Source organism: Penicillium oxalicum, chromosome IV, assembly GCF_001723175.1.
Source record: "Penicillium oxalicum strain HP7-1 chromosome IV, whole genome shotgun sequence".
NCBI lineage: Eukaryota > Fungi > Ascomycota > Eurotiomycetes > Eurotiales > Aspergillaceae > Penicillium > Penicillium oxalicum.
Genome location: NC_064653.1, coordinates 836,875 through 864,287, shown reverse-complemented (window position 1 = coordinate 864,287; position 27,413 = coordinate 836,875). Strand labels below are relative to the sequence as shown.

Sequence of the window (27,413 nt, the reverse complement as noted above, 5' to 3'; positions counted from 1 at the left end):
ATGATGAGCTTGAAGGCCCTGCACGAGAAATCTCTGATTTCGATAAACTTTTTGTCCACGACGGGTGTAGATGAACTATTTACAGAACTTTGGAGAGGGGCGGGCCTTGGGGTCCATTCTCTTCCTTTCAACTTTTGGGTTTTCACTCCGACAAGTTTTGGGACCTCGTCGGACGGGGGGGGCCATTTCATAAGAACTACACACTTGTGTCCACCGTCTAGTGTCCCACCGGTGTCCACCCTCCACATTCTCTCGGATGAAGGTCGCGGATGAGTGTCAATCTTGAGCCCAGGAAGAGGACGCTGCGCTCGGGTAGTTGGCCCCGGGGGGTCCGATCTGAACCGCTGCAGGGATCACCTTGACAGTCGGTCGGCGATTTCTCACACGAGGGTGACCGCCGTGTCTCACTCTTGGCCCTCGCGGTATTGGGCTTTGTGCAGATCCCAACATCGTGCAGACGACAAAAAGCGTGGAAAAGATCAAGTGGACCGGTCCATCCCTCGGGTGCATGCGAGTGGGCACTGGGTCAACCTGAGCAGTGGGCCCCGCCAAGGCTGCTCTCACTTGGACCTTGACAAAATTGTGCGATGAACAAGATCACTCGGGGGGGCCTTGGGATGGTTGAATGCCACTGATCCGAGACGGGACACAGTCAGCATCCAGCTGGCGGATGGAGTGTAGATTGTTTCAGGTTCCCAATTATGTTCGGGCAGAAGGGTTAGAGGGTAGACAGCCCCGTCATCTATGTGCTGGGTACTAGCAAAAAGGCTCGTCGAGGAGTACTTCATACAAGCTCGCATCGTTCTATGTATAGCTTTTCGGCCCGAACAGCCAGCTTCATACAAGGCAGGGTTTCCCCCGACAGAATGGTGGCGCCGGGGCATAACCGCTTGGGCTCAAGATCGAGGCCAAAAATGTCGACCGACATGCTTCGTGGCCCCGAATGATGCATACGTTGACCACGTCCAATCCCGGTCAGGCGTGAGCGGAAGATGGCTCGGGATTGGACTGCTGCTCTTGACGTGATTATGACAGTCGGACAAGAACTGTACCGGAAGTCATGTTGCTTACGTATCTTCAAATCCATCGGCCAGACACAGAGAGTTCTCAATCTAAATTTTTGATTTTCATTCATTTAAAACATGACAAGGGCCCGTCAACAGGCAGATCAGGTCGACAGGTGTAATTCATCCACTCTTCCGAGACAAAAGACCCTTGAGAGCCTCCGTTTCGCCCTCCAAGCGAGAGACCTTGAGTTTGAGATCGTCCCTCTCCTTGCGCATCGCTTCCAGTTCATCCTCGAGGTCCTTCATCCGATCCACGCGACGCTGGCGGCATCTGCGTGCCGCGAGCGCGTTGAGCCTCCGTTTCTCGATGCGAGATCGGTCCACATGGGTCGACGACTCATCCCTCGGCGAGGTCGACGAGCTGGAGGGACTGGCGCCGAGCGAGAGGACGGGAGAACAGGAGTCTTGAGATCCCAGATCAGAGAGCGATCCGTGCGAGGGCGGTTGGGGAATGTCGTAGATCACGTTTCCGTTGATGGCCACGTGGAGATCATCGGTCAATGCCGAGGCCGAGGGCAGTGGGATGGACAGGTCATGTAGGTAAGAGTTCCAGTCGGCCTGGGCTGCGGGGATGCAAGGTTCAGTCCAGAGAGTGGAAGAGTGCGCTGCCGATAATGAATCGTAAGAAGTGGTATATGGTGATGTGGTGGAGATGCCGTCCAGCAGCGTCGAGGGAGAAGAAGATGAAGTCGAAGCAGCAAAAGAAGGATCGAATGGTACAAAATGATTAAACGAGTGACTATGAGTATGCTGATCCCATGCCGATGAATTGACGGGGCCGCTTGATGCAGCTCGCAGATGCACTGGGCTGCCAGAAGAGTTGGCAGACCTGGGCGATGGCCAGGACGCTGGTACAAACGTTGGCCGACATGGTTGGATCCTTTCGTCGGGCCTAAGCGGGCCCGGGGCGCGTGGACGAGGGAGGAAGGGAAGGAAGTCAAGGAGACTTCAAGAACAACAGTGATTCCGTCGACGAGGTCGATGGTTGGATGATTTCTCAAAGAAGAAACCTACTTTGACGAGGGCAGGAAGGTCAACTGTTATATCTCGCAGGCGACAAGGCTGGGCTGGGGGCGTAAGACGGGGGGGGGCGCGTCAGCCCGTCAGCAGACTGCGCGATAAGCCGTTCTGGGCAAGGAGAACCAGAGAGAGAAGAGGGCTGAGGCTTGGCTGGACGCTCGCAGGTGGGACTAGGTCCAGGGATTCATCCAGAAGAGCAAATTGTTCTCCAATGATTGGACAATGGCTGTAAGACTCATGGTGACTCATTTTAGTGCGAAAGCCGATTCTCGAGACACCCAATCATTGAAAGCAATTTCCCTCATGATAGACCCACTGCAAGGGTCCCCGTCCACGCTGGAGCCGGCGATCTACAGTAAAATCGAGTGGACACCATGTGGGAGTGCGTTGAATCATTGATGAATTTTCTCTACCCCGGGTTGATTTTGCATTGCGGATAAGGCAATTCAGACATTAGACTCGACGTATAGCAAGAACAAGTTTGGAGATAAGCTCCTTTCCCTGATGACGCCACGCAAAGCCACAGGGACCCCATCTTGTCCTGGTGGATAATTGGACTTACCACCAGGGAACACAGAGGAGGCATTGTTATCTGGCCACAGAACTCCACGTTCCATCTCTCACGTGAATGATCACGCGGGGGCCAGAACGACAGCGACCGGGCCCCCGTCGGTCGTGAGCCGCTGCGAAGCGGAGACGGAGGCGAGACTTGATTCAGAAGATCATGCGCTGGGCAGAGAGAGCCTGACACATTACGCTCTGCAATGCAAGTGGATGGTCCAAGGAGACAGAAATCTCAAGAAGATGACCCGGCGTTCACACTAGTTGCAAATTCAATACGATGAGAGGCCAAGCCGTCGGAAACTTCTCTCGTCCAGGTTCACCAGACACATCAACTCCATGCAGCACATGAAACGAATTGACTTGTCCGAGGTGGGAACTTTGGAGTGTTCCAACGGACTGGAAGGTTTTCTTGACAGCGCACCCATTCTCCAATCGGTTGGAAGAAAACGAAATCAAGTGGACGTCAGTCGTGTTCAGGTCGATTTGCAATCCACTCAAAGTGTATACTGCCATCAAGCCTTTGAACAGGGTCTGGCCCGAAGCGTAGACCCTGGCGCCCTGATCATCAACAACCATCTGTGGTGCTTTGATCCCAAAGAAGGGCTAATCTTGAGGGCTGCTGCAGCCCACCTTGGACGAGATGATGTCCTGAAAATACGGCTATACCGGCTCCACTGAATGTCTCAAGCAGGGGTATCGCAACTTTGGACGGTTGGTGAAGAAGCGCATCTTGTCGAGAAGCTACCTCCTGCGGACGAGGCATCAAGCGCGGCCAATCAGTCCATACTCGGGGGACAGTGACACTGGGGGGCTTCGACGGCCATCTCTAGACGTTAGCTGCACCTATCACTAAATGGAAATTTATTCGTACGGAATCACTGGAAATACGAGAACTTGAAAGGGGCAGCCAGTCTTGGATACACGAATGTAGAAGATAGGCGTCTCGGCTCATATCACATTGGGATCTTTTTTTTTCCATTGATGACTCGTGCATTTGTACATGCAACTGGAAGGCAACCTGATCACCCAAGTCGATTACACCCACTCAATTGGGCCTACATGAGGTCAAATGGTAATGTTCCTCCGCGATTCATGCCTAGTGTGACCTCGTCCGTAGGTCCTCCTGATTCAACCTTTTCCACCTTTTTGTGAGGCTTACCTTACGACCTACCTACCCTAGACTAGAGTGGTCTCCATCAACAGGCGGATGGCACGAGGTAGGTAAGAAATGGACCCCGAGCTGATAATCAACAAAAGTCTAGGTCCTCATGCCGTTGTGCAGATTGTTTTCCTCGCAGGTACCAGGGCAGAAGCTGGCCCGGGGTATATATAGCACCCATCTTCCCTGCCCGAAAGTCGGAGGTTTTACCTTGGGACGCGATCACACCTGGTATAGGTAGCAAAGACGACCGCCTTGAATTGATATCTTCCAAGGTAGTGTCGACTGACAGAGCACGGGAGTCCGCGGGAGTACCTATCTCTCACCTTTTCCACACAATCTCAATGCTCTGCCAAGTATAGACTCGCGTCGCGGCCGATGTTATTTGACGGGAGTCCGCGGGGGCAACACCCGCGTATATACGTGCCATGTTGGAGTCTCTGCAATTGTTGCCGTGCAAGAACAGGGAGACGGGTGTTTGCAAGCAATACACAAGTCCTGCGAGTTAATTTCGACCTACGTTTGGAGCTCTGCAGCATTTCGAAAAACCGGAATAAAACCGATGACGGAATCAAAGTGAACATAGTGCTTCAAGATCACGGGCCGATTTCATACCTCACCATCGACCCGAACTGGCAACGACTGACCAGTTGGTGGGAACAGCGCAGGTCCGGACAGCGGGCGGCTCTACCGGCTGAGTCAGCATACTTGGGCCTCGGGGGACCGGCGCCGGCGAAAAAAAGACGACCACCCCCCAAAAAAGGGAACAGGAAGGGAATCAAGGATGAGGCTGTAAGACTAGAGCGAAGAAGTTCACCCGTGAATCCTTTAAATCTCCGCAAAGAACCAGATTAATTTTGATCCCAACTTGCATTGGGATCTTCGTCAAATTGTCTTTCTGCAATTGTGTGCGCCTGTTGCGGGCCCAAAGGACGACCCCGCGGCTCCTCCCATCTTCGACTCCGATCCGTGCCCCTCCACGAATTTCTTTTCTTCCATCTCCTCCTCTGCGCACATTCACCATGGCGACCGCAGCTGCCCCCGAGTCCTCCCTCCTCTCCCTCCTCTACCGCTCGTACCCCAATGCCGTGGCGCCGAATGCGACCGAGCTCGACTATCAGCATGCCTCGTCCAAGATCTTCCCCACTGTGAGCTTCAGTGTGGCCGAGGACGCGGACATCAAGACATGGATGAACACCGTCACTGGCCTGAAGGAAGCCCTGGCCCGCGATGACAAGGATCTTGTTGCTCGTATCGTGAACCAGCTCAACACCCACTTGGCCTCCCGGACTACTTTGCTCGGCACGAAGCCCTCGGTCGCTGATGTGGCCGTCTACGCCGTTTTGGCTCCCATGGTTGAGAAGTGGTCCGCCGAAGAACGCACCGGAGAGCAGGGATACCACCATGTTGTTCGTCACGTCGACTTTGTGCAAAACTCCAAGCTCTTCTCGCTGCAGATCCCCGACGAGGAGAAGGTCGTCATTGACGTGAACGACATCAAGTTTGTGCCCAAGCCCGTCGACCCCAAGGAAGAGAAGGAGCGCAAGAAGCGCGAGAAGGCCAATGCTGCTGCTGCTGGTGCTGAGAAGCCTCTCGTTGTGGGCAAGGGTAAGCCCGAGACTCCCGCCGAAGGTGCTGCGGCTCCTGCTGCCCCCGCTGAGGGTGCCGCTGCCGCCGCTGCTCCTCAAAAGACCAACAAGAAGGAGAAGAAGGAAAAGAAGGAGAAGCAGCCCAAGCAACCCAAGGCCCCTGCTGCCCCGGCTCTGCCTCCGACTCCCTCCATCATCGATCTGTGTGTCGGTCACATCCTGCGCGCCGTCAACCACCCCAACGCCGATTCTCTTTACGTGTCCACCATCGACTGCGGCGACGCCCCCGGCAGTGAGAACACCTCCGTGGACGAGGAGACCGGCAAGACCGTGCGCACTGTCTGCTCCGGTCTGAACGGACTGATTCCCTTGGCGGAGATGCAGAACCGCAAGATTGTGGCCGTGTGCAACCTCAAGCCCGTGACCATGCGTGGCATCAAGTCCTGCGCCATGGTTCTGGCTGCCTCTCCCCGTGTGGCCGAGGGTGAGGACTCGCACGCCGGCCCCGTTGAGCTTGTCAACCCCCCGGCCGACGCGCCTGCCGGTGAGCGCATCTACTTTGAGGGTTGGTCCGAGGGTGAGCCCGAGAAGCAGCTCAACCCCAAGAAGAAGATCTGGGAGACGTTCCAGCCCGGATTCACCACCACCGAGGACTTGGAGGTGGCTTTTGACAAGAGTGCTGTCCCTGTTGCCCAGGAGCAGGACGGTAAGCCTGCCGTGGGCAAGCTGGTCACTGCTTCCGGAGTGGTGTGCAAAGTTCAGAGCCTGAAGAACGCGACCGTCCGGTAAAGGGGGACCGATTGGGTCTTTTTTGGTGTGTTAGCTCTTGTGTTCTCGAAAAAGCAGAGAGGGAGTGAGAGACAGAGAGATGTAACGACGGGATTTGGCTGGCGATGACCTTGCACACCAATCATTGGGGGGATTTTCTTTTTCTTTTTTTTCCCCATACTGAAAAAAACAAGAAGATGCCATATTTCCATGTCAATTGAATTGCATACTTATGAGACATGAACAATCGATTTTCCAAAAAAAAAAAAAAAGAAAAAAACAAGAGAGATGCGATACTGGTCAATGTTCCTCATACCAGTGTGACCCGGGGGCTCTTTGTACTTTGTAGCTGCAAATGGACCATAAACCTAGAACAGGATTGGAACCATTCCCCGCCTCAGCTGGAGTCGAGTATCAATTCCGGCAATACCTATTTGTTGTTTGTGCACTCGAGCGCCCATTTCAACAACTTTTAGACAAAGTCTCGCAGCCCGTACTACACTCTTGTAAGTGGACCCTCCGCAAGAGTATTAGAACTCTGCGCACCACACGCACATTCCTTGTCATACAGCTACCATCTACAACCAGCTTAGATCGAACAGCCACGAGCAATTAAGATTCGAAAAGCAAAATCAGTTCTTGAATCTCTATCAACAACATCTATGTCAAATACAATATCTGCACAATTAAACGATCCCCCGCATCACAAGACCGCCAGAAGACAAGTCTCTCCTTCTCTCTCTGTCTATCCTCAAAGCAAAAGAGGAAACACCTTGCAGCAGGGAATCTCCAAGCCTACTGAGAAGAGAGGATGGGATCTCTTCGTACATCTCGACGATCCATCAACCGGACCCGGCCTAAATAATAAGAAGGGTGAACTTCAAGCTACCAATCCATTATGCAGGGGCGGCAAAGCCCAGGGATGGACCGCGCTGGTCAAAGACCACGAAGAGAGCCTTGAGAAAGACGTCGCCGAAGATTTGGAGGCTGGAGCCCTGGTTGGATTGGATGCCACCATAGCATACTGGTAAAAGGAAGGATGTTAGTTTGGGTGGTTCCCAACGGTGTGAGTTGGGGAGTGGACTTGGATGAAGAAAAGGGGGAGACCAAGGGGGAAAAAGAGAAAAAGAGAGAGAGAGAAGAGAGAGAGAGAGAGAGAAAGGAAGAAGGGAAGGGGGAAAAAGCCCAACTTACCAGTTTCGCCAGTGGTGGTGTTCTTTCCAACCTCGGCAAAGTTGACCAGCGAGCCGGGAATCGTGGCCTGGTACTTGTCCCCCAGGGCGACGGTCAAGCTGGGCAACTTGGCCGAGCAAGGGTACACCCATCCGGACACGCCGCTGGAGTAGGCGGCATTTTGCACCTTTTTGTAGTACGCGGTGACCACCTCAGGGCTCACCAGCATCAATGAGGTACCGGTATCGGCAATCGCCCGGGGGACCTGGGTGACCTTCTGCAGGGCATCACTGCCCACGGCGAAATAACCGGCCTCGAATTGCCAGAAGCCCGAGGAGGAGTCGACGCTGATGTTGACCAGGTTGCCGGTATACTTGGCATGGTCGACTTTGCCAAATTCGTACTCGCCGACGCCGTCGCTGCGCAGGCGGGCCGTGAACACGGGCTCTTCCAAGTCCGAGGCGATGTTGTCAAAGAAGGTCTTTTGAGGGCCTGGGGTGAAGGTGTTGATGGAGGAGAAGCCAAGTCCGACGAGACCGTTGGAATAGGTGTCGTCAACGAAGGAGGAAGAGACACGGTCCGGCAGACCGAAAATTTGGTCCTTCACGGTGGCACCGCCAATGTTGACCACATCCTGGGCGAGACCGCCTGAGGCAGAGGACGAGTCACCGTAGCTGATCTTGAAAGTACCACCTTCGACTTTCTTGTAGGTGGTCGATTTGGCGGGATCATAGATGTCGCGACCCGCGGTGATGGACGCAGGAAGTCCAGCGTTGAAGACCCACCTAGAGGGATTTTCAAGAAGAGGGAAATGGGTCAGACAGATGATTCACCTTGGATCAATTGGATGAGACTCCGCACACTCATGAAAAAGGAACTGCTGCCTTTACAGAGAAGGTTGCCACAAAAAAGAGGGGGGGGAGAGAGAGAGAGAGAGGAAGGGAAAGAGAGACTTACATATCGGAGGAACCGGTATCAAAGTCCAGTGTGACGGTTTGGCCACCGATGGAGACGGGTGAGACGAATTCCACATCATTCTGGACCGAAGTCGCACTCACTGCACCGGTCTGGTCTGGCTCATCAATGCTGGCCTGGTTGGATTTGACCCGGAAGGCCTGGTGCTCAAAGGGTTCAAAGTCCTTGAGCGTGATGTTTTGAAAGTCCACGGGCGTGATGCCGAACTTGCGGAAAGCCTTGCGAATGGCGACGGGGCCATGGGCGACATAATCACTGCGCTTGACTCGTTCGATATGGAAAGACCTGCTTTTCCGAACCGGTTGAGGAGCGGGAGCAGCCAGAACATTGACGCTCAGGACCAGACAGAGGATCAGAGAGAGATAGGACTGCATCGTGGCGAGAGAGTGTGGACGCAAAGGTCAAAATATACAAAGAGCTCGTTGGGGGGGAGCAGAGAGATATGATGCGACAGGAGAAAAGTGAGAGGTCGAGCAGAGTAGAATCACAAGAAGAGAATGGTGATTGTTAATAGAAGCTTGAACGAAAGGTTTCCTCAGAGCCTCCAGGGCCTTGCAGAAGAGAAATCTTCACACTGCAACGCGGTTACCAGTCGAAGAGGACCAAAGGCGAGGTTGACGGTTGGTCAACACTGAGCGCGTGCAAAGGAGACGACGGATGGGGACCGTTGCAGACTGGACCGGTAGAAGATGACACCGACAGAAGGCTGCAGCAATTGAACAGCGAGGCCGATCGAGCAATCAAAAGAAGCGACCGCGATGGACCAGCACTGTGGACAAGGGAGGGACAGAATTGGGCTCGAACTGAACGAGCTCGAGAAAAAGAGAGTGTGTGAGGTAAATAGAAGATTAAGCCAAAATGAGAGAACAATCCGTCCAGACGTTCGTGCACGATCGAAGAGAAGGTAGTGAGAAGGCGTCTACGATGACTAGGTCAAGATCCCCCCGAAAGAAAAAAGAGAAAAGAAAATGGAAAAGAGAAAACAATGTCCGGGGAAAGCAAGAAAGAGAGAAGGAAAAGCCAGATAGAAAAGTGGTCGAGATGTACTAATGTAGAGATGGCCCCAAGAATCGGGACTGCAGAAAATTGGAGACCCGATGAGTGGACGACAGTCTTTCCAGCTTCCAATATTCCCATTATTCCCATTAATCTCTCCGAGGGGGGCCATTATTCCCTAGAGGGTCAGAGACAATCCATAACAACCGCGCATTGGGCCACACCAGTCCATTGTTGATCCAGTCGCCCGTCACTAGGCCATGATTTGAGGGGACATCCACTCCACTCAAAAAGAAGAGAATCTACGGCGGGGGGGAAAGAGGTTACAGTACCTGGCGGCCATGGGGAGGGTTCACCCAGTCATTGCCTCCTATCATCGAGAGGCCCAGTTCACGGCGCTTGGCCTTTTCTCGGCAGGTTCTGGGCGAGTGTCGGCGCTTCAAAAGTCCCGCCACCAGTCTGACGACGGGAGGTGAGCATCGTCGATGTCTGAGTAGAGCCACTGCGAATTGTGACTGAGAAGTGGACTCTCGGACACTGTCGCCGTGAACTGTCCATGCGTTTGGTCAGGTCGCTTGACCTCCGTAATTAATATAACCGTGATGGGAGAGTGGTAGTACATAGGAGGAGGAGGAGTAGTGGTAGTTGTAGAAGTACTCTTGCTTCTACCGCTCCTCATCTTCTATCACCATCTCAGCTTCTCTTCTCCGACTACAGCACTCCTCTTCGTCTCTGCCGGCTACGACAGGAAATCACCACCTCTGTCCGTCAGGGGGTCAAGCTCCGGCGAGACTCCCCGTCTACCGTGGGCCGACCCTTGGCAAACTCATCTGTCTGTGACTCGTGCTTGACAGGTGTCTCTCCGGACAACAGTACTGCAATTATGCATGCACATCTTGGTCGTACCTGAAGGACTCCTTCCACACTCAAACTGAGGCCTAGTCAGGGACCAAAGGTGGCCACTACGGACAGCCAAGTGCCACAGAGAGCTGGTTTGTCTTAGAGGTGCTGTTTGAGCTGTCTGGAGTCGGTGGGGCACTAGCCCACCAAGCTTGAGGTGCTTCTCCATACATGAATCTCGACGACCGGAGGCCCTGAATCACCAATCCTGCGGGAGTGATGCACGGAGGCCGTGGAAGGTTGTCCTGCAGCGTGAACCGCATCGTACAACGTTGCTTGTCGAAATGTAAGAGAGAGGCAATCCTGGGTGAAAACATTAAACGTAACTCGATCGCCTCTGCCCACCTGCGAGTCGCTGATTGACGGCATGCACATCTCCTCCTCGATGATCCCTCTCAAGATGAGGAATTGATCTCCTGCCAAGAACTCTCGCCGGAGCAGTTCGATCGTGAAACAGCGCGTGCGGGTAGCCATCCAATCATCTTTCCCGCCACCCGCTCTGCCGGCTTCCCCTTGAAACGGTGGGGCGACTGTGCGCTTTTTCAGGGCTTTTTCTTTTTTGTCGGTACTCTTTTTCTCAGGGTGAGAGCTATCGACTGAGGGCCCTCTGAGCAGTTGCAGACTCCTCAAGGTTTTTGATTTGGCCCTCGCTCATTTTCGAGGACGAACGAGAGTTCAACGGTTCACTCCCCCCCCCGGAGTCTCCTCACACCCTGGGAAAGGTGGTGGAACTGATCCCTGCGCGAGAGTGGCTGATTCATGTCAAGAGGACGCGTCGTTGGAACAGATCGAGCTGCAAAGGGTGCATGCGCCTTTCATGGAGATCAACAGACCCATGGCCCATGGTTCTCGACTTGATGAGTTTATTTCCGACCCGAAGACAGTCCAGGGTCGAAAGACTTGGGGAAAAGATAGAGAAATGAATTGACAAATGAGAAAATTTTTCAACTCTCAGACACAGTACCGTACCCGGCAGTCTACGATGGCACTGTACTTGCTTGACCACTCAGTCGCAATCAGTCCACGCCCATCTAAAATCACCTACTGTGAACACTTAAAAACAATGCGATTGTGAATCTCTGGCAAGACATCCTCTGCTTTTCCTTTCCCCTTCGGAAAAGATTGTACAGTACTGTACTTCTGTCGTCTGTCACACCAGTTTGCCACGAGGCCAACCACCGAGTCGAGTCCCGACACTCCTCAATCTATCTGCGGGAACACGCAAGACACTGCCATCCCCACCAGGTCCGCCCTCCATCAGATTCTCGTCCCGTTTTACCAGAGCGGTCGACCGGCATGATTCGGATGTAGGACCGAGCCAAGACTCTGCATAGCTGGGCTGTGAGAAAGCGAGGCGACGGGGACATCCAAATCGGACCCTGGATCAGTTCCGTCAATCAGAGCGAACGGATTGGGACCCGGTCGGTCATAGTAAAGCCTTTCTCTGTCCTGATCAACTCCACCCGTCAAGTCCGGCTTTATACATATTGTTGCAGTGTCGTTTTCTTACCGTGTGTTTTGAATACCCTTGGTCTTGTGCAGTGCAATGGTCAAGCCTAGGTAGTAGGTCGCGGCCCAGAATCGCTCGTTCGATCAACGATCCAGGTAATCCTTTCGAGATGAGATTAATTACGCACTGTACGAGGGCCTCGGCCTCTCTGATAGACCAACACGACGTGATCAGATCCGTGTGGCTCGGAATTTGACTCCGTCCTGCTCGGGCTCCAGCCTCAAATCCATCTTTTTCGACACAGCATCAATCTCATTCAATGTAGGGCCCCCATTTTCCCATGGAGCCATTGCGTCCACCTCGAGGGTCGAAAAGAGCAATACGAGCGGCGATGATTTCCAGACATGTTGCTTTCTTGTGCGTATAATGGTAGCCACCATGAGGACAAGGCTGAACACCACCAAGGAGCCCGGCAGAATAAGCCAATGCCATCGCACTTGAACATATGATGAATTCGTCCATGTGGTGCCCGCGGTAGTCGAATTGCAAACACGGGACCGCGCATTGGTCGAGAGCGAAGACCCGAGCGATTCAAATGCCGACTGGATCTCGGTGTAGTTACCATAGGTACCATATACCGCTTGCAGCGTGTCTGTGGACCATTGCAATCGGTAATTGGCAAATAAAGAGCCACTGCCCATGAGTAACGGGCGTATGGAGTTTTGCAATGCCATCACACTCATCCCCCACACATTGTAGGTGCAACGTTCGGGATGCTCCAGTGGCTTTTCGTAGAGAGTACCGTCGGAATAGCACGTCTCCGGAGTCAAGGCATAGTCTGGGCGGTACTGATCTCCTGAGGTGGCAGTCACCCGCGTATCCGAAGCAATGAGATTCTCCACAAAGGCACCCTGGCTCACTGACGCCTCGTATGTTTGGACGCAGAACGATAGTACACACTCAGCAGCACTAGCTTTCGACGGGTCTGCGGCTCCCGCTGCACTAATGGCGGTAAACTTCAGAATGGCAGCTTTAGCAGGGGTATTTATCTGGAGCATGTCAAGACCCACAGTGGCATTCATGATGATGGAGTTGGAGCTGAGCGTTAAGCCATTTGGCAGTGCGAAGGAATACATCCGCTCGCTTCCTGAAATTTTAAGAGCATCGGTGATATTGGCACATTGAGAACAAAAGCCGAGGGTTTGATAAGGGACGAATGTACAGTTACCTGTCGGACAGCTCACCATAGTGCTTTGGTTGCTGTTGGGGAGCTCGGTTTTGAAGATGCCGGAATAGATGGCACCCATGCTCGCGAGAGGGACTTTGTTCATCCCCGGCCCGGCTCCCAGTCCGAAGTCTGAATACTTATAGCTGCTGTTGCACACTTGAATTGAGGCAGACAGCCCGGGAGCTTGCACGGGGCGCATCTGGATGGATAGAACTTGTTGCACAAATGGGTCTGTTGCGACCGCGAGGACGAGGATTAAACAGCCGAACGTGACAAGATGGCTACCATATCAATCGTGAGTAATGTGACTTCTCCAATGCCCCTCCAATGCCCCTCCAATGAGGTGTCGCCTTGAATTGTACCGAGGAAGAAAACTATAGAGAACCTTGAACGCCCCAACGGGTCCACGGCTTGCATCGTCGAGGAGTGTCAGATCACTCAATCGATTTTATCGTCCGAACCACAGCCACTTCAGCTGAGCGAGACACTGAGTCGCGATAAAAGCGATGGCCGCTTTCATGGCCGTACTCAAGATCGAGATCACGGCGTTGAGGGTGATGTAGGGCCACTCAGGAAGTGGTGATCCTTCATAATGGGAGAGAAACCCAATGATGGCAGCCAGGATAGCGATTGACACCAGACACGCCAGAATTTCCAAGGCCCATGTAAGTCCCCAGAATGGGGGTGTGCGGGCCTCCAAGAAAGAAGCCGACTCGTCAAGTTCATTTGGCGGCCTCATTTGAAGCGAACCTGAGTTCTCGTGTGCATGATCCAGGTCTGTATAGGATATCTCATGGGTGCTCTTGAAATGCCTCATCTTGCCCACGCAACCGAGATTTCTGAGACCGGAATCAATGATGATCAGGGGCGATGCAAGCCGGGTGTAATCAAAAAGAACTCAGAAAACCCGGCAGACAGATGCAATGGGCATTAAATATACCCGAGGCCAACAGTGGAAATGCAAGGAAGGCCACTGGAAAGAGCCTGGGTCGCATAGAATCAAGCTTGCCCATAAGCAATTCGCTTTTGCAATCCTTGTCGTCGCAGCTGAGCCTCATTTTCGTGAGAAGCGAGGCCAAAGCGAAGACGAGATACTCCCGCATGTCAGTCGTTTCATTCTCTGCAATGGAAATGCGTCTGGTCTAGTCTTTACCGAAATTTATGGCCGAAAATTTTGCCTGGGCCCTTATCAAGACCATGCCTACTTCGGGCAGGGACCATGGGAGAGCGATCAGCGAATTTTGGGGGTACTTTTGCGCGGGAGGCTCTGAGCGATTTTGAGTCACAGCCGACACTCTGCTCAGGCCTCGACAGACTGCCAGGTACAATGAGGCTAGAATGTCCGTCTCGACTTCGACAATTGATTGGATAAATTTCCGGTGTATGAACGAATGCACGACTTGCTTGGGCTAGTTCTGCCAAGCTCACAGTCGCTTGCCCAATGGACCTAGGACATGCTCCGGTTTGTTGGCGTGCGAACCCTCATTTTCTTGTTCCGGTAAGGGCGCTTATGCATCGAGCTCCATGCATGAAATTGGCAGGTCTGATCGTCTCGCAAGTTTCGCTGAAATAGACCACTGGTGCGCTTTACTTATTTGAATGTAGTTCGGACGTTGCCCCGATCTGGAGCTCCCAAGCGGCATGTGGAGGCTTGTCGAGGTCAGGTGCTCAGGTGGCACACGTGGCATGGGTAAGGCTACGACGGAACAAGCTAAACGGACCGTTGGCCTGGACTCTTTGCCTGTCCGTTGGTGAACGGGCCTGGCGTGACTCCGCTAAGGCTGGCGAGTCACGGCAGTTGATGAGGTTAAGAAACTGCAGCTCTACTTGTTCTATTGTTTATTTACAATTTGACCTGTCTCCGCACACAGCCACACCTCTACCACTCGTCTCGTTATGACCAGCATGACATGCACCGAGTTTTCCGTGAGTTCTTCTGAGAATTTCCGCCTACTGACTCGGTGCCCGATATATTACGAATAGGATCATCAGGTTCAGGCTAAAATTAAGTAGCATCGCACACACACAAAATACAGCCATTGCGGCCTAACTCACCTCTAGAAACCATCGAAAATGAAATCTCACCTGACTGGTGTGGATCTGCTTCTTCCACTGTGTACCTACAATCAGAGGGCGTCTGACTGCATCGATCCATTTGTCTACATGGGAATCACGCCGTGTGCAAAAGGCACCAGCCAATCAATTTGTTAATTTTGCGTTGACGAAGAGAACTCTGTCTTTTCAAAGTATATGATGCGATCATACATTCACCCCGCTATGGAGCACGTAGAAGACTTCGCTTGTTCCGCTATCCTATTCTCTTTTTACGAGTACATTATTGTCTTCAGTTGCGATGTAACTAGTTATGATGATAAGCTTCAATTTTGTGGAAATAATAGATCCCCGTTTTAGTGGACTACGTTGCGGGACACTAGGAAAACTGATTTTCAAATCATTTTTAACTCATAGAATTAGTTCATTCTTGGGAAACAGCTAAATTCCATCATTCATCACACATTATCGATAAGGAAAGCGGCAATATAAAAGAGGTGGTCGTAAGGATTAAGGAAATATTCAAACACGCTGGGAACCGCCGATAGTCTTGGACCCATCAAGGTCAGAGTCGACACGGGGGTCGAGCTTGTTGGCCATATCGCTCTTGTGGGGGCCGGCGGTCTTGTTACCGTGGCCAGTGGTGGTGTGGTGGCTAGTGTTGTAGCTGCTACCAGCACCGGTAGCGCCAGTTTCCTGGGCCTCTTCGAAGGTCTTGGTCGAGGTGGGACCGGCGTTGCCCGAGATGGGGATCACACCGGCACCGCCAATGCTGCCCTTGTGGACATCATTGTGGAAGTTGCTGGTGCCCATGCGCTGGCCGCTCTCACGGTTGGTCTCGTTGCTCAGGTCGCTGTCCACGCGAGGATCAGCCTTGTTGGCAATGTTGCTCTTGTGAGGGCCGGCAGTGGAATCGGCAGGGCCGGTAGCGTAGGAGTTGGTGGCACTGGCCTGGTTCATATCACCCATGGTGCTGTGGTGGCCGGTCAATCCGGTGTGAGCACCAGAGCCGGTTGCAGGACCGGTGTGACCAACGCCGCCAGAGCCAACGGTAGTGCCGGGGGCGTTAGTGTTGTAGGTGTTGGTGCTGTGGGAGGCACGGCCATCGAGGTCGCTGTCGACGCGGGGATCCATCTTGTTGGCAGCATTGCTATGGTGGGGACCGACGCTGGCAGAGTGAGAAGAGCCGAGTTCGTGAGCAGCAGCACCAGTAGCAAGGCCAGCGCCAGCGCCAACACCAGCTCCGGTAGCGGTGTGGTGAGAGTTCAAGCCGCTGGAAGTAGAGTTGTGGCCGTAAGCAGCACGGCCGTCACGGTCACTGTCAACACGGGGGTCAACCTTGTTGGCGACGTTGCTCTGGTGAGGACCGTGGCTGGAAGAGTGAGTGGAGTTGTAAGTGTTGGCGCCAGCACCGGTGCCAAGGGGCTCGTGAGAGGAGTGACCAGCACCGTGCGAGGAGTGGCCAGCACCGGCGAGACCAGCACCGGCAAGACCAGCTCCAGCTCCAGTGGTAGTAGAGTGAGTGTTCATGCCGCTGGAGGTAGAGTTGTGGCCGTAGGCAGCACGGCCGTCACGGTCACTGTCAACACGGGGGTCAACCTTGTTGGCGACGTTGCTCTGGTGAGGACCGTGACTGGAAGAGTGAGTGGAGTTGTAAGTGTTGGCGCCAGCACCGGTGCCAAGGGGCTCGTGAGAGGAGTGACCAGCACCGTGCGAGGAGTGGCCAGCACCGGCGAGACCAGCACCGGCAAGACCAGCTCCAGCTCCAGTGGTAGTAGAGTGAGTGTTCATGCCGCTGGAGGTAGAGTTGTGGCCGTAGGCAGCACGGCCGTCGCGGTCACTGTCAACACGGGGGTCGGCCTTGTTGGCGACGTTGCTCTGGTGAGGGCCGTGGTTGGAGGAGTGGGTTGAGTCGTAGGCGTTGACACCAGTTCCAGCGGTGCTCATGGGCTCATGAGAGGAGTGGCCAACTCCAGCAAGGCCAGCACCAGCACCAGTTCCAGTAGTGGTGTGATGAGTGTTCATGCCGCTGGAGGTAGCATTGTGGCCATAAGCAGCACGGCCATCACGATCACTGTCAACACGGGGGTCGGCCTTATTGGCGACGTTGCTCTGGTGAGGGCCGTGGTTGGAGGAGTGGGTTGAGTCGTAGGCGTTGGCACCAGTTCCAGTGGTGCTCATGGGCTCATGAGAGGAGTGACCAGTTGTGGAGTGGGGGTGCTGAGTAGTAGAGGTGGTGTTGGAAGAATGAGAGGACTCGTGGGACTTGTCACTGTGGCCGGAGACGGCGTCCTTAACCTTGTGGATGATGCTCGACATGATGATTGTGATGAAGTTTGTGGAGAAGTGTGGGAAAAGTTGTAATGTGTAGAAAGGAGAAAAGAGGTAGTTGAATCAGAGGATGTTGCTTGCTTTTAAGGGCTGTTTGTTTGGATTGATAGTGAAAGAAAAAGCCGTTGGATACGCACCCTTCAAGTCAATTATATAGAGTTTGTGAAGCGTATTGGGATGCCCATGACGCTATCGAGCCCCTCTCTCTCTGTCACTCAGCACGAACATGACGTTATACTGGACCAGGATAGTAACACTCTTCTGGGCATCCAAGCTCCAGCCCCACGAAAAAGTGTGGGGAACTTCGAACGTCAAGAGCCGTGGCGCACTGGCAAGGAACCGGGGCTCTCAAGTCATGGCGTCACGTCATACCCGAACGCCACTTGTGATCGCTATCCGCCTTTTGACACCGGATCACCATCAGCCCTACGCGTTACTACTCAAAATGGTTTAGGTAGAAAGATACAAACATGGAAGTCATGAAGGACAAAGCTATATTACGTCCAAGCTTTCATCTACGAGCAAAAAGGTGTCGTGATTCTGGAGACTGCGCCGTAGACTAGTGGGGAGGACCCAAAGCCTCGACCACCGGGACTGATGTACTTCGCTGATGCGACTGGAGGCCGGAAAAAATGAACTTCCATGACCTCCGCGTCATCAGCCGGACTGGAACCGAAAAGTGGCCGCACCCGCTGGCTGCGCAAGCGCCAGCCAGAGGACCCTAGGTCTCACAATAGACAGACTGGCGTCGATCATGATTCAAGATTATTGAACGGTGGAAATCAAGGCACCTGCCACCATGCTTGTCCGGTGTACCATTCGTGGAATGCTTTCCTAACAGCCGCGTCCAAACATAACTGCTCACCCTCAATTCCGAACGGATTGGACCACCTAGCACGCCACAGACACGCACTACTGAGACGTTGAGCCACATCTTCAAAGCATCTTCTTAGACCGACTGGCTACGACTCCGATCCAAAACTAGAATCCAATTCAGTGTGACACGAAAAGCTAGAATCAAAATAATCGGCATGGGAGTGCGGCCATTGGCTTGCATCTGGGCGACCCGAACAAGACCTTTCGATTTGTTTTGTTTGAGCCCTTTAATCCAATAAGTTGCTTTCGCCAATCACCGTCATGCAGCCCTTCCTCTTTTGTCATGTCGAAGCCACGTATCTCACGAATACATCATTTCTGCACCAGCAAATGAGGATGGCAGAATTGTTCACCTGTCAAGAGCTCTTGCAGTTAGGCTGCCATGTTCTCTCTCATTTCGATGAGCACCCTCGGAGGGAAGCTGCCAGTAGAAGACACCTCCGATATTAAAAGTGGCACAGAGTGGAGCTGTGGCGCGACCTTGGGTGAATCTGCTGACTCTAGAACCAAGGCTGAGGAATGCTTTTTTTTCTTTGGTATGGGTGCGAAAAAGATAGATCTGCGGAGGTGGACGGCTTGCCGGTGACGGTCATTGCACATCTTCTGGTCCAGTCACAATAGAGAAGTGCAGACCCACGAGCTTGGGGAGATCGTTTTCCTTCTTTAGCCTCCTTGGGACTGGCATGTCCCTGTTTGCGGGAGGCAAAGAGTGTCCAGTTCAAGATTGTGCGGCACCATGCCGTGGTAGCTCATCTGTGAGCAATACTGTTTTGGAACGCTCACGAACGGGGTTCTGAACAGCTGATTTCTTCTTTTCAACCTGTCTCTCGAGTACGTGTCCAAGTGGATTCTCCTACTAGGACTGGCTTCCCCGGTTTATGTCGTGGCACACCATGAGCTAATAGCCTCATACTACAGTACATTAGGCAATTGTACGGAAGGAGGTATTCATGGGAGCAAGTGACCTCCCTCCTAGAGCGCTTCATTGCAAGGACTCGAAAAATTGCTTCTTGGGGGAATTGATTGGACATACCTGTTGCCCCCCAGGGCGCTCAGCCCAACCCTGTTTTCATCCGAACCTCACGAATATTCGTATGCCAGGAGTGATCAGTTTGAATGGATGGGTTCCAGGGCTTACCTACCCAGTTGGCAGAATTGTTCGGTAGTTGCAACCTTCCATTCGGAGTCACAGACGGACCAATGGCAGACTACTCCGGTATTGAGGTGATTGGGGCTGAATCATGGATCATGCTCGTTACTCGTGCTGGAACGGTTCAGTTTTGTATGTTTGTGTCCTGCCTTGACGCGAATAGGCCCAGACTCTCATGTACAGCTCAGGCGGCAAAATCTGGATCATAGATGAAAGGAAAATGATTCCACGAGCACCTTCAATGGCAAGAGTGGTCACTCAAGCTAGGAGGTTTCAAATCAGGTGCGTGGAGTAGCGCCTCTGCATGGAGCTTCGAACTAGGCTTCCCTGCACAGAGTTTGTGCTCTTTTCCTCAACGCATGCACAAAGCCGGACATCAGTGCCACCTTTCAATGGGAGCCGTAGAGCTGATCAAATTGCGGACCACAATGCCTGAATCGACCAGGTAATGAACCACGGACAGCCGTGCCATATGGCTCGCCGGGGAAAATCCTCCAGTTAAGCCACTCTTCCGACGTTTTTACCATGCGATTTGGTCATCCATATTCACCCACGTGGAAGCCTACATTCCACGTTAGCAAGATCCACGAGGCCACGCGATTGTCCCGTGCCAGATTTGCCACGCGCCTTAAGGAACGGTTGTAAAGGCTTTGGAGAGTGGGATAATAAAATTTGATATCCATGAAGTTATGTGAAAAAGTAATCTCCAAGCCTGTAGAGCTCAAGACCAAATGATTTCTATGCCCGAAACGCCAACCCGTCAAGCTGAAGCAAGACCTATGCGAATCGCTGATTGAAATAAAAAAAAACAAAAGAATAGAAAGGATGAAAGACAAGAGAAAACACAAGACTTCGCTGTGGTCAAGAGTCTGAGTTGACCGCGAGCACATCGTCTGGGTTTTCTCCGACCGCCTGGCCAACAGCGCGTACAACACGCCGAATGGCCTTGGAGGCCGGGCTGTCTGGGAAGTTATCCACAAAGCTCTCGCCGTAGTCGCAAGCCATTCCCACCCTTGGGTCCAGGGGAACCGCTCCCAGGAACGGGATACCCATCTTCTTGGCTAAACGGCGACCTCCGCCCGTTGTCTTGCGAAAGATCTGTGATTCGTGTGTACAGTTGGGGCAGACAAACCCAGACATGTTCTCGACCAGACCGAGAATCTTGATACCCGCTTTGCGACAAAAATCGATCTCTTTGCGAACATCCAGGAGCGACACTTCCTGCGGAGTGGTGACCATCACAGCGCCATCCACTCCGGATTCTTTCAACAACGCGTTGACGGACAAGTGCTCATCTGAAGTACCGGGCGGTGTATCAATCACCAAGTAGTCAAGCTCGCCCCAGTCCACGTCCTTGAGGAACTGCTTGATGAGACCATTCTTCTTCGGCCCACGCCAAATGACAGCATCATCTCGGTTGGGCAACATAAATTGTACGCTCATGGCACCCAAGTTATCCGTCACCCATACAGGACTCCATCCGGCATTGCTCACGTGAATGGTCTCGGTTTCGACGCCCATCATTTTGGGGATGGATGGGCCGCATATGTCGGTGTCCATGACACCGACGGTCGATTCTGGGTTCGCGGCAAATGCATGAGCCAAGAGCGTTGTGAATGTTGATTTACCCACTCCCCCCTTGCCGGATAATACCAAAATCTTGTGTCGTATTTGAGAAAGACGCTCGGTGATTATAGGAATGTCGGGATCGGGGCCTTTTGGCGCTGTGGCACAGATCTGTTGGTTTGGACAGCCAGCGCAGGCGTCACCCTGACCGGCTTGCTCAGACTCGGGGCCGGGACAGTGCTCTATGAAGACAACTCGTATTAGACGGGCACAAGGGTCAGAAAATACTCCACGGAATACGTACCGGGCTCCGGGGCGACCAAATTTGTCGGCGCCCTCTTGGTATGGGCGGAGAGTGATGCCTCTACGGCAGTCTCCTCGACGTAGGGCGCCATCACTACTCAAGACGAGTAAAGTCGAAAGATCAAGTGACGTCCACAACGTTAGACAGAGCTTGTAGCGGGATAGGACACTTCTTGTGGACGGAATACTCAAAATTGGAACATCAAGCAATTGACGGTGGCGGGGCTACTATCAAACCCACCTGTCTGATTACATGCGGGTGCTTGATAAGCTGAGATGACTAAATGACGAGGCGCCGACACCGGGCGGCGATCAGGCGATCATTGGCTGTCACATGATCGGACAACACGGCAGGGAAGGAACTGTCAACGGTATGAGACGGGGTACATTATTGCTAAAGAAATCATCTACGCCAACTTGGTCGTGTGCGTTGCACCTCAACTGTTATCTGTCTTTCGGTTCATTCAAGTTTTGCTTCGTGCTGGGAAATAACAGACTCTTTTGACAAATATCTTTTTCACGACCGTCAGATGTGTCAAGATCGGTTCGGCAACGTGAAGGTCTACTTGAAATCTTCAGTAACCCAGGAAGGGGAGACTGAGATAAATCGGCCATGAGTGCTCGTTGACCTGATCAGCGATCTAGGGTTGCACTCATTCTATTGGTTTATTGTGATTGTTCTCTCGAATAAGGGGTCCGAGGTCTTCCTGGTGCTTGCTTTTCCAGTAATCATTTAGCACTTGCAGCCCTCAGCGTGCGGCCATGCCGCAGGTACGAGCTGAATGCTCCGAGCTACGGTCGGGAACTTGCTTTTATGTGCTGCATTTGGCTGCAAGAGAGTCCACATTGTGGGATTTGATCACCATTGAGAAGATTGTATGGGCCAACCTTTGGAAGCACAACGACGTGGATGGTACTCAACTTACCCGAGAAGTTGTAATAACGAGGCTGAAAGGAGATACTTCATCTAGTTATCTAGAAAGTACAAATGCCCAGAGCTTGAGTGTGAAGATCCATCCATTTCCATCTACACAAAAGAAAATACCTACTAAGTGAGGTGCCTTCAGCCTACCTCTTTTCTCATTTTCAGAAGAAGACGCATCCATGTCATTCAGACATAAAATTTACCTTTTGCTACTTTCCTGAGCATCAAGATTGAGCTCTGGAAGCATGGTAGATTTGCGACTAGGTACAGCTGGGTATCGTACATCAGGGACTGGATTCTTGCCCGATTGACGTCTGGGTTTCTGTGTGGATATTTATTCTTCGGCTCGCTTGGCCGGTAGTACATGCAGAAATCAGAACAAAGATTCTCAACATACCCAAGTTGAGTTGGTCCCTAGGTCTTCGGCCCAACGATCTAGATAGGGACAACAAGACTGATATGGAGGAGCATTTTTTATTCCTTGTAGTAGATACGGACGTCCCTCGAGGAAAATGTGTGCAAGGTCAACTGAAGTGCAAGCTACTCTTGCCAGCTTCTAGGGTTGCATTGCGTTAGTTTCTGTGCCCAAGGAATCATAATGACTTTGTCGATCAAATTTAGACTAGTGGAACTCTACCATGGACGCACTTGGTCTTTTCATCAAGTCAGTGATAGCGCTTTTCTGCCTCAAACTAGACTCCAGTACGTGTCGAACTGTCTAAATGAATGTACGTATGGGCCGCACTCCGCACCTGCCGCAGCTTTGCTCAACGACGGGGTCCCACACCTCAAGCGGGGCTCAGATTGGATCTCGGCAACCCTCGTCTATGCACGAGCGGAAAGAGAAAGGAGGAATTGGCTCGTGGGCTGTGAGTTTGCCGATTCACTGACAATCCAGCGACCGTGGGAGGTCATGCAGGAGGTAGAGCACGAAGATGGATGAGAAGAGGTGGTATCTGCGGGTGACGCCGTGGACTGTGCACATCACCGCGAGGAGTCTCGAAGGCGCCATCGGATCCCGTTTCTTTGGCCTTCTGCTCCGTTCGCGGGCCCGCACTTACTATCCATCGGTGGCTCCTATGAGAGGAACCAGGAATGGTTGGCGTTGAGTTCCACTCAACGGATCTTCTGGCCAGATTTCTTCGTATAAATCACACCGCAGTCGTCTCTTTTTTCGCTTGAGGAAAATTTTCACTCTACGCTTGCACCGCAAAAAATTTCTGAAGAAGACTGACCTGATCAGTGACTAGTGACTGCCCGTACGGTCACAAGAGGACCGAAGGCGAGGTGTTGACATACTGCCAGAGTAGGTTTAGCTAATCGGACCCGTGGGTAAGCGGATGCAAACAGCGCAATTCATGCGACACCGTTGTCACATGCTTCTTTTCACCACGATTCCTACTCCGACAAACTTCTTGATCTTTCCTCAACGACCAAATGGACCAGGGCCGTTCAACCAGTGCCCAGCAGCCCAATAGGCTGCGTGAAAGGATTGTGTCCCGCCCTGATTCAACTACGGGCAGCGAGCCTCTAATCGCGACCGGCGAGATGGAGGCCGTGAAGGACAGGTCCGGGAAAGACAAGAAGACTTTTGGCCGAACTCCAGATGGAACGAGTAAGTGATCACCTTGATTTCGCCCTGGTCAAAGCTTTCCTTTTACTCGGGCAGAATTTCCATTGAGGATCTGGCATGCGTCGTCCTCATAAACTCATGGAAATGAAGGGAGATGGTTCCCATTGTCGCCCAGCTCGCCCACAGTAGCCCCGCCGTGGTGGAACTAGCATCCGCTGACTGGAGGTCGTCTGCATATCTAGTCTTCACAGTACCTCAAACCCATGATATGGTCTCCCAGCTTCTATCGCCATCCGAACCCAAGAATGTGGGTGATTTGGTGGTGATAGCTTTGCTAGCAATCCATGTTCTCCTCCTTTGGTACCTGCCTGCCAATGCCAAAGTACCTGTCTTTGCTTTCATCTACCTGTTCTGGCGGGCGGCATACAATGGAGGGATTGGATGGCTTTTGCATCACCAATCCCACCACAAGACTCTGATTCGTTGGGCAGAAAAGACCAAGGTATTTGTGAATCCAGATAAGGGACAAAATCCGCACCCTGGGCTATACAAATGGATCAAGAAAGAGCTGGAAGCCAAAATTCCAAAGGATTACTCCTTTGAAAATGCACCTCTTGAATACAATACTTGGCTCGTTTTCAGACGTCTTGTGGACTTGATCCTGATGTGCGACTTCGTCTCTTACTGTCTCTTCGCCATTGCGTGTGGACACCGTCCCGTGGGCGAAAGTATCACGATGACCGTCCTTCGATGGACCGCGGGCATTGCTCTCGTCTTGTTCAACCTGTGGGTCAAATTGGACGCCCACCGAGTAGTCAAGGACTATGCCTGGTACTGGGGTGACTTCTTCTACTTGATCGACCAAGAGCTCACCTTTGACGGTGTCTTCGAGATGGCCCCTCACCCTATGTATTCGGTCGGCTACGCCGGATACTACGGTATCTCTCTGATGGCGGCCAGCTACAAGGTTCTGTTCATTTCAATTCTTGCCCATGCAGCTCAATTCGCCTTCCTCGTCCTCGTCGAAAATCCACACATTGACCGAACCTACAACCCGCCACCACCCCGAAAGCGATCCGTGTGTGTGGACTCATCCTCCAGTCTTCCCTTAGACCCGGACACTCCGAGAGCGCCTACTCCATCCGAGGATCTTACTCCCAATGCGTCATCTCTGTACTCGGCCAAGCCACCGCCTTCAGTTCATAACATGTTGGGCCTTCACAACATGGACCTGTATAGAACTACGGACTCTTCTATTTTGCTGATTCAGCTGCTAGTATTTGCCCTTACCGCTTTGACGCCGTCCACCTGGCGGTATCAGCTTCTCTTTGTGGCAAATGCTATCGTATGGCGACTGTGGTACTCTGTAGGCCTCGGGCTATTGCTTAACAAACAGTCTCGAAACAAAACTTGGACGCGGCACTTCCTCAAGTTTGGTGAAACCCCAATCGAGGCGTGGAACCAGTGGAAGGGAACTTACCATCTCAGTATGATCATGTGCTACTCAAGTTTCATCGCCGCTGCATGGAAAATGTACACCTTTCCATCCGACTGGGGCTACGGCCTGGTTCTCTTCCGCCATGTTCTTGGCGCCGGGTTGATCAGCTTGCAAATTTGGACCTCGGTCAGCATCTACGACTCTCTTGGTGAATTTGGCTGGTTTTACGGAGACTTCTTTTTTGATGCTTCTTCCAAATTGACCTACGATGGAATCTATCGCTTCCTCAACAACCCTGAGCGAGTTTTGGGCCTTGCTGGCGTCTGGGGTGCCGTTCTGATTACCAGCAGCGCTGCGATCACGTTCCTCGCCGTTCTGAGCCACATCTTGAGCTTGGCATTCATCCAGTTCGTCGAGCGTCCTCACATGCAGAAGCTCTACGGACGGAGTCTTCGTCAAGACGGTGGTGTGGTCAAGAATCTCAAGAAGTCCCTGCCACCCTCGCTGAAACAGCTGCACGGGAGCGTGGACAAGATGTTTGATGACTCGTTTGAATTTGTTGAGGAGCTGCTTGAAAACGCTCGCCCCAAGCTCGCGGCTGGTGTCAATACCTTCGTCAAGGATACCACCGCTTTGTTTCAAAAGTACCCTGCTCGCATCACCATCTCCCGCATTGACGCCGATCTTGCCGGCTTGAACGTGGCCGACTACTCACTCTCCGTTGAAGGTACAGCCGCCAAAGCCTTGGACGAGAGCGAACAAGGAAAGGGCCGCGAGGGTGAAAATGCCCGCATGCCGCTAGATCGTCGCGGCGATTTGAAGAATCTGACTTTCGAATACGGTGTGCCGATCAAGGTCAAATGGACCGCGCCTCTCAACCACAGCAAGAAAGACTGGGTCGGCCTCTACAAGGTGACTGACAATACCTCCCGCGAGGTCACCCGCGTGTCGTCTCAGGGCCGATGGGTTGCCACCAATGAGGGCTCCTACGACAATACCACGTGCGAAAAAGGGATCATCACCAGTGATATCGTCGTGCAGGCCAAGCAACAGGACGGCTTGAAGGGCCACGATGTCGCTTCAGGAGAGATTGTTTTCTCTGGAGACAAGCTCTTTTGGACCCAAGGCACATTCGAGCTTCGTTATCATCACAACGGAATGCACAACGTGATGGCAATTTCCAGGCCATTTGAGATCCGGATCCGCCGCTTTGACGAGGATGACGCTCTGTTTGGGGACGATGTCGCCCAGACGGCCGTCGAAAATGCTCTGCTCCCTGTTGTCCGTAACTGCTTCGATCGTGATCCAGAGATCGCCCCTGAAACAGTCGAGGAGCAATTTGGGAGCCTTGTCGAACGAGATGGGAAGTTCGCTAATCGGGTCGTCTTCGCCGTTCATCAGATGTAAGTTTTTTCATCCGTCCTCAAGAGCTGGGCTGCTCTCTTATTCAATTCATTGACGGTCATCAGGTTCGGTGTCGAGCTCGCACCCGAGGTCGTCAAAGCCGATGGAACTGTCAGAAACCTTGCCTGGAGGATATTCAACGCGAAGAAGGTTTTGGTAAGTAACTTGTTCAAATTATCATCAAAGTTGCCCGTCGACCTAACGATCGTACTTCAGGCTCCTTACAGCATGTCTCGCTCCAACGGTACCACAACACCAGTCGAGCGGAAGCTATAGACCAGTGACTAGTAGACAGCATCTTTTCCGACCTCAATCCCCCAGGACAAATTAGACTAGTTTGATGGCTCGCAAGATATGCAGAAGCATGGGGAGTCTTGCCTGCTCCTCATCAGCCAACCCCCCCTTTGAGTCAAGAGATTATCACGATTGAAAGCACGCACATTTTGGCCCCGAAGCAGGGGTCAGGCGCAGGGGTATGTTGGTCCTTATAACGAACGATTGAATTTGAAGACATCCTCCATTGAAGTGAGCCGTCCACACTGCACTCCTTCCACACGATGTAAGATATTCTTGCTCTTAGAAGCCGCTGATAGGGGGACTTGATCTGGGAATAAACTCCACAGGCATGGAGACTGGGCACCTCGCGACTAGGCTCTAAAAACACCAGACGAGTGTACTTGCTACGGTGATACTACTGGCAACGGCCTGAGACAGGTTCACAAGGGTTGAAAGTACTGATGATAATCTAATTGACTGCTGGCTAAAAAAAGAGAAGGCATGGTCTACAAGTATGCTGATCTAGACTTCAAGATAGTTAGCGCCGGTCATGATGCATCAGTTGACAATTGGGAAATGTCATGTTGATAGCACTTGGCAGAATATGCGGAAAGCATTTATTCAGTCAAG

At 52.5% G+C, this 27,413-nt stretch overlaps 7 protein-coding genes across 7 annotated transcripts; 2 read left to right on the top strand and 5 right to left on the bottom strand.

Annotated features, from left to right (window-relative positions):
• Positions 1–1,187: 1,187 nt before the first annotated feature.
• POX_d05083 (uncharacterized protein) lies at positions 1,188–3,227 on the bottom strand (the record flags this gene model as incomplete). Its single annotated transcript, XM_050113935.1, has 2 exons — positions 1,188–1,896; positions 3,073–3,227. 2 exons carry the CDS (start codon positions 3,225–3,227, stop codon positions 1,188–1,190), a joined length of 864 nt encoding a protein of 287 aa, XP_049968886.1.
• Positions 3,228–4,832: 1,605 nt separating this feature from the next.
• Positions 4,833–6,188, top strand: POX_d05082 (tRNA-aminoacylation cofactor arc1; the record flags this gene model as incomplete). Its single annotated transcript, XM_050113934.1, has 1 exon — positions 4,833–6,188. The coding sequence occupies one exon, from the start codon at positions 4,833–4,835 to the stop codon at positions 6,186–6,188; it is 1,356 nt and encodes a 451-aa protein (XP_049968885.1).
• An 875-nt stretch (positions 6,189–7,063) lies between these two features.
• POX_d05081 (putative aspergillopepsin A-like aspartic endopeptidase) lies at positions 7,064–8,689 on the bottom strand (the record flags this gene model as incomplete). The annotated part of the gene is made up of 3 exons (XM_050113933.1): positions 7,064–7,191; positions 7,362–8,125; positions 8,298–8,689. The coding sequence occupies 3 exons, from the start codon at positions 8,687–8,689 to the stop codon at positions 7,064–7,066; spliced, it is 1,284 nt and encodes a 427-aa protein (XP_049968884.1).
• Positions 8,690–11,891: 3,202 nt separating this feature from the next.
• POX_d05080 (uncharacterized protein) lies at positions 11,892–13,706 on the bottom strand (the record flags this gene model as incomplete). Its single annotated transcript, XM_050113932.1, has 2 exons — positions 11,892–13,170; positions 13,351–13,706. 2 exons carry the CDS (start codon positions 13,704–13,706, stop codon positions 11,892–11,894), a joined length of 1,635 nt encoding a protein of 544 aa, XP_049968883.1.
• Positions 13,707–15,463: 1,757 nt separating this feature from the next.
• On the bottom strand, positions 15,464–17,260 carry POX_d05079 (uncharacterized protein; the record flags this gene model as incomplete). Its single annotated transcript, XM_050113931.1, has 1 exon — positions 15,464–17,260. The coding sequence occupies one exon, from the start codon at positions 17,258–17,260 to the stop codon at positions 15,464–15,466; it is 1,797 nt and encodes a 598-aa protein (XP_049968882.1).
• A 2,899-nt stretch (positions 17,261–20,159) lies between these two features.
• On the bottom strand, positions 20,160–21,259 carry POX_d05078 (Cytosolic Fe-S cluster assembly factor nbp35; the record flags this gene model as incomplete). The annotated part of the gene is made up of 2 exons (XM_050113930.1): positions 20,160–21,106; positions 21,169–21,259. 2 exons carry the CDS (start codon positions 21,257–21,259, stop codon positions 20,160–20,162), a joined length of 1,038 nt encoding a protein of 345 aa, XP_049968881.1.
• Positions 21,260–23,529: 2,270 nt separating this feature from the next.
• POX_d05077 (Phosphatidylethanolamine N-methyltransferase) lies at positions 23,530–26,783 on the top strand (the record flags this gene model as incomplete). The annotated part of the gene is made up of 4 exons (XM_050113929.1): positions 23,530–23,707; positions 23,908–26,506; positions 26,573–26,663; positions 26,724–26,783. 4 exons carry the CDS (start codon positions 23,530–23,532, stop codon positions 26,781–26,783), a joined length of 2,928 nt encoding a protein of 975 aa, XP_049968880.1.
• Positions 26,784–27,413: the final 630 nt, after the last annotated feature.